This window comes from Aptenodytes patagonicus, chromosome 2, assembly GCF_965638725.1.
Source record: "Aptenodytes patagonicus chromosome 2, bAptPat1.pri.cur, whole genome shotgun sequence".
NCBI lineage: Eukaryota > Metazoa > Chordata > Aves > Sphenisciformes > Spheniscidae > Aptenodytes > Aptenodytes patagonicus.
The window spans coordinates 59,415,617-59,419,349 of record NC_134950.1 but is presented as its reverse complement, the minus strand read 5'-3'; the positions used below and the strand labels follow the sequence as shown (position 1 = coordinate 59,419,349).

The 3,733-nt window shown below is 53.0% G+C and overlaps 1 protein-coding gene across 5 annotated transcripts in view; it reads left to right on the top strand.

Moving 5' to 3' along the window:
- The first annotated feature begins 2,426 nt into the window (after nt 1-2,426).
- Nucleotides 2,427-3,733, top strand: part of SPIRE1 (spire type actin nucleation factor 1) — a 134,992-nt gene continuing 133,685 nt past the window's right edge. For all 5 annotated transcript variants that reach the window (XM_076330014.1, XM_076330012.1, XM_076330016.1 and 2 more), the window contains exon 1: nt 2,427-2,940. In XM_076330014.1, coding sequence (XP_076186129.1) covers nt 2,613-2,940 — 328 coding nt within the window. In that variant the 5' untranslated portion in view covers nt 2,427-2,612. The remainder of the gene's footprint in view (nt 2,941-3,733) is intronic.

The following is a 3,733-nucleotide window of genomic DNA, read 5'->3' as shown; positions in this document are numbered from 1 at the left end:
AGTTACAGGAATGTGGTTCAAGTTACTACAATGTGTGCATAAAGTACTAGCTTCTCTTCTGCAGTTCTGAACTGATGTGAGAATTCATCTAGAAAAAGGTCTGTTTTACTTCTCCAGGGTAAGGGACTCTGTTTTACCTCTCCTCTCCATGTAGTGTCCAGGGTGTACTTTGTGAGTTACTGAGATCCAGAAATACTGAAGTTTAAGCATGTGTCCTTTCCACAACAAAATTTATTCCTGCCTCTCTTGGACCTAGCAATGGCTTCTACGTTCAGCTCCTAAGAACAGTTCAGTCAGGTATGGGTAATCCGGTTAGTCTAGGAATTTAATAATTTATGGATTTTTTTTTTTTATGTTTAAAATTAAGACTTGGATACCTGAAGATGTGAATAGCTGTGCTGGGTTAGGTAAGGTGGTTTAACCTGATGCCTTTTTCCTGACGTTAGCTTAGGAAGTTTCTGAGGTAGAAGTTGTAGCCAGCCCATTTTGCTTAACAACCATTCATGATTTTGTCTAATTCTGACACTTGGATCCATACTTAATTATCCACCTGTGGTTTTGTTTGTCTTAAACCTGTGGATGATGATTTTGCTGAGTGTCTTTTAGTCTTCATGCTTTGAGAAGTGGCAAGCAATTGGACTTACTGAACTTCTCCATACCACGCCTCTCATGTTTTTCACCACATGGACTCCAGCTGTCTCTTTTCGAGGCTGAAGAATCCAAAACTATTTTATTTCTTCTGTAGAAGCCATTCCATATCTTTGATTATCCATGTTCACCTCCTTTTGCTCTACTTGTAAGAAAGATCCAACTCTTTCTGCTGGTGCTAGAGCAAAAAAAACCAACAACCTAATCCTGGAGAAGCTTGCAACACATACAGCAGGAGTGAGCGCTGGCATTTTGCATATACATTTCATCAGAAGCGTGGTAGTGACACTATTTTTGTCTTTTTTCCAGAAGGGTTAAATACTGCGTACTGCAGCACTTGGGTTTAAACTTGAGATTTTAATAGTACATTATGGACTTACCAGCCCTCCTGCTAACAGATTTAAAATACAAGTCTGTTTTTGTGTTATCTTCCTTTTTATACCTGAAAGATCAAAATGTATTCATTTGCCTGTTACACAGCATACAGGACCCTGGTCAATGCTTCGGACGGTGCAATTATATCTAACACAATGTGAAAAGCTGGATCATACTGTATGGTGGATATTGCTAAATCAAATAGCTTTATTTAAATACTAGTATTTATCTCATTTGAGCAGTGTATGTTACACACATATATGTCGCTGCAAGAGGGGAAAAGTACCAAAAGTACCCATGTTCATGTGAAATACGAAAGAGGAGCTCACTGGTTAGAGCTGGGCATCATTTGGCCTCTCCAGCGTGCAGTGCTGTGCGTGTACAGAAGGGGACACTGCCAGTGCTGTTTTGTCACTTATATACTTTCATCTTTCATATAAAGCAGGTGCTAAGGGGAAATTTTTTATTTCCTTTTACATATGCTAGTAAAATTGTAGAATACCAAAGGAAAAAAAAAACCATAGAAATGTTTTTTGATGTGAGCGTTATTTAGTCTGTACAGCAGAAAGCTGATTTTTCTGTGTGAAGTGCTCGTTTACTTGCTACAGGCTCAGGGAGAGGCTGGCACAAAGGGGCAGGCTGTGCCCCTTCTGGTGCCCGGGTGTGTTGAGGGGCAGGGACGTCAGTTCCCAACTGTTTGGAAGACGATTCCCTTTTTGGCCCCTTCCAGACCATGCTCGTTCAGCTGCTGCCAGCCTTTCCGTGTGCCCTTGGCGTCCGTCTCCCGCCTTGCTGCGGCAGGGGATGGAGCTTTGCCGGAGGAAGCTGCGGCGCGGGGTGTTCGCGCTGCAAGGGCAGACCGCGGGATTCACAGCCACCCTCCCGCTGTGGAAGCAGGGACTCGCTAATGCTTTCCTCTGAAACCTGAAGCATCCGTGATGGAGATGTGGGTCAGCGTCATCGCTTAACTATTGGGGGTGCGGAAGGGTGTCATCCTGCTTTCCGACTGGAATTGTTTTTTTCGGGGGGGGGTGGTGTTAGCAACACTAGGCACAGAACCAGCGGCCCGAGGGTTACGGAATAAGAACACCACGTCGTCATCCGTGTCTAAGGCAGACGTGGAAGCCTAGTATCTCGAAAGGAGACTTAAGCGCTGCCCGTGGACGCGGAGGCTGCCGTGGCAGCCGCCGCAGCAAATCCCGCCTTCCCCAGCCCCGCGCAGCCAGGCCGCCGCCCGCCATTACAGCCACGCCGGCTCTGGCGGCGGCAGGGGGCGCTGCGGCGCCGGGCGGCGGCCGTTGGCGGCGGGCGAGGACGCCATTGCGTTGCTATGAGCTGTCTCCCCCTGCGGCGCTGGCAGCGGCGGGCGGCCCGGGCGCCGCTCCTCCTGCCGGCCGGCCGCTGCCTGCCTGCTGCGCGGGCCGGGCTGTCCGGCGGCCTGGTGGCACTAGTGGGGCGGGGAGGATGAGCACGGCGGGACCGGGCGGCCGCAGCACAAGCAGCAGCAGTGCAAGTAGCAGCAGCAGTAGCAGCCGCCGCCGCGGCGGGGCCGGTCGCTGAGCCGAGGAGCACCGCGGCGGAGGCAGGGCATGGCGCTGCCGGGGGAGCGGGGCGCGGAGCCCCAACCCGGCGCTTCCCGCCCCTCCGCCGACGAGGAGGAGGATGGCGGCAGCGGGGCCGGTGGGCAGCCGGAGGCGCTGTCGCTGGAGGAGATCCTGAGGCTCTACAACCAGCCCATCAACGAGGAGCAGGCGTGGGCTGTGTGCTACCAGTGCTGCGGCTCGCTGCGGGCCCGCGCCCGCCGCGGCGAGACCCCCGCCGCCAGGTTGGGGGCGGCCGCCCACCTCCGCGTCTGGCGGGACGGCGCCGTCACCCTGGAGCAGGGCGAGCCCCACCGGCCGCCCCCGCCCGCCGCAGGTAAGGCCGGGCTCCGCCGCCGCCACCGACCCCCTTCAGCCCCCCGGGTACGGCCCGGCCCGGCCCAACAACGGCGGCGGCCGGGTGTCGGGTGCGGGCGCGGGCGGCTGCCTTTCTCCCTCTGCCTTTGTCCCTGGGCTGTGGCAGCCGGGAGGAGACGGTCTCCTTCCCGCCGGCGGGTTGCGGTGAGCGAGCGCTCGGCTCCTCAGCCGTGCCGGGGGCGGGTGGGGGGGTGCGTGTCCCTGCACCATCTCGGTTTCGTGCGTGGAAAGGCAGAAACCGTCGCCTTGAATTTAATCGCCTACGTGTGGGTACAGGGGAGGTGAATGCGGGTTTAGCGTTTTATAATTGCGTCGTCTTTTGGTGCGTAATACTGTGTCATCCGCACCTATAGCGCCTGCTTTTGGAGTTCCTTTGGCCATATTGCTCATCCTACAGTGTCTTTCAGAAATAGTTTGGCATCAAAAGGCACCTACTAGAAATAGATCAATTTAGAGGTATACTGACATTAAGTAAATAAGAAAGCCGTGTACACCTACCAGGGGCTTAGCACCTACCATCTGTTTCTTTAAAACGCCCAGGAAAACATGTTTTGCATTGGAAAGGAAAAGAAGGGCTCACATCTAGGCATTTCAAAGCTTCTGGTTATGAATGTGGAAAGGAATATTTTTTGTTGCAAGTAAAGCTTGATTTCTGAAAAGAAACTAAAGCTAGGCAGCAGAGGGTTACGATCGGTTATCACACAGATGATGGTATTCCCCAGTATCAACCTAGTCCATGTTCAATGTCACTG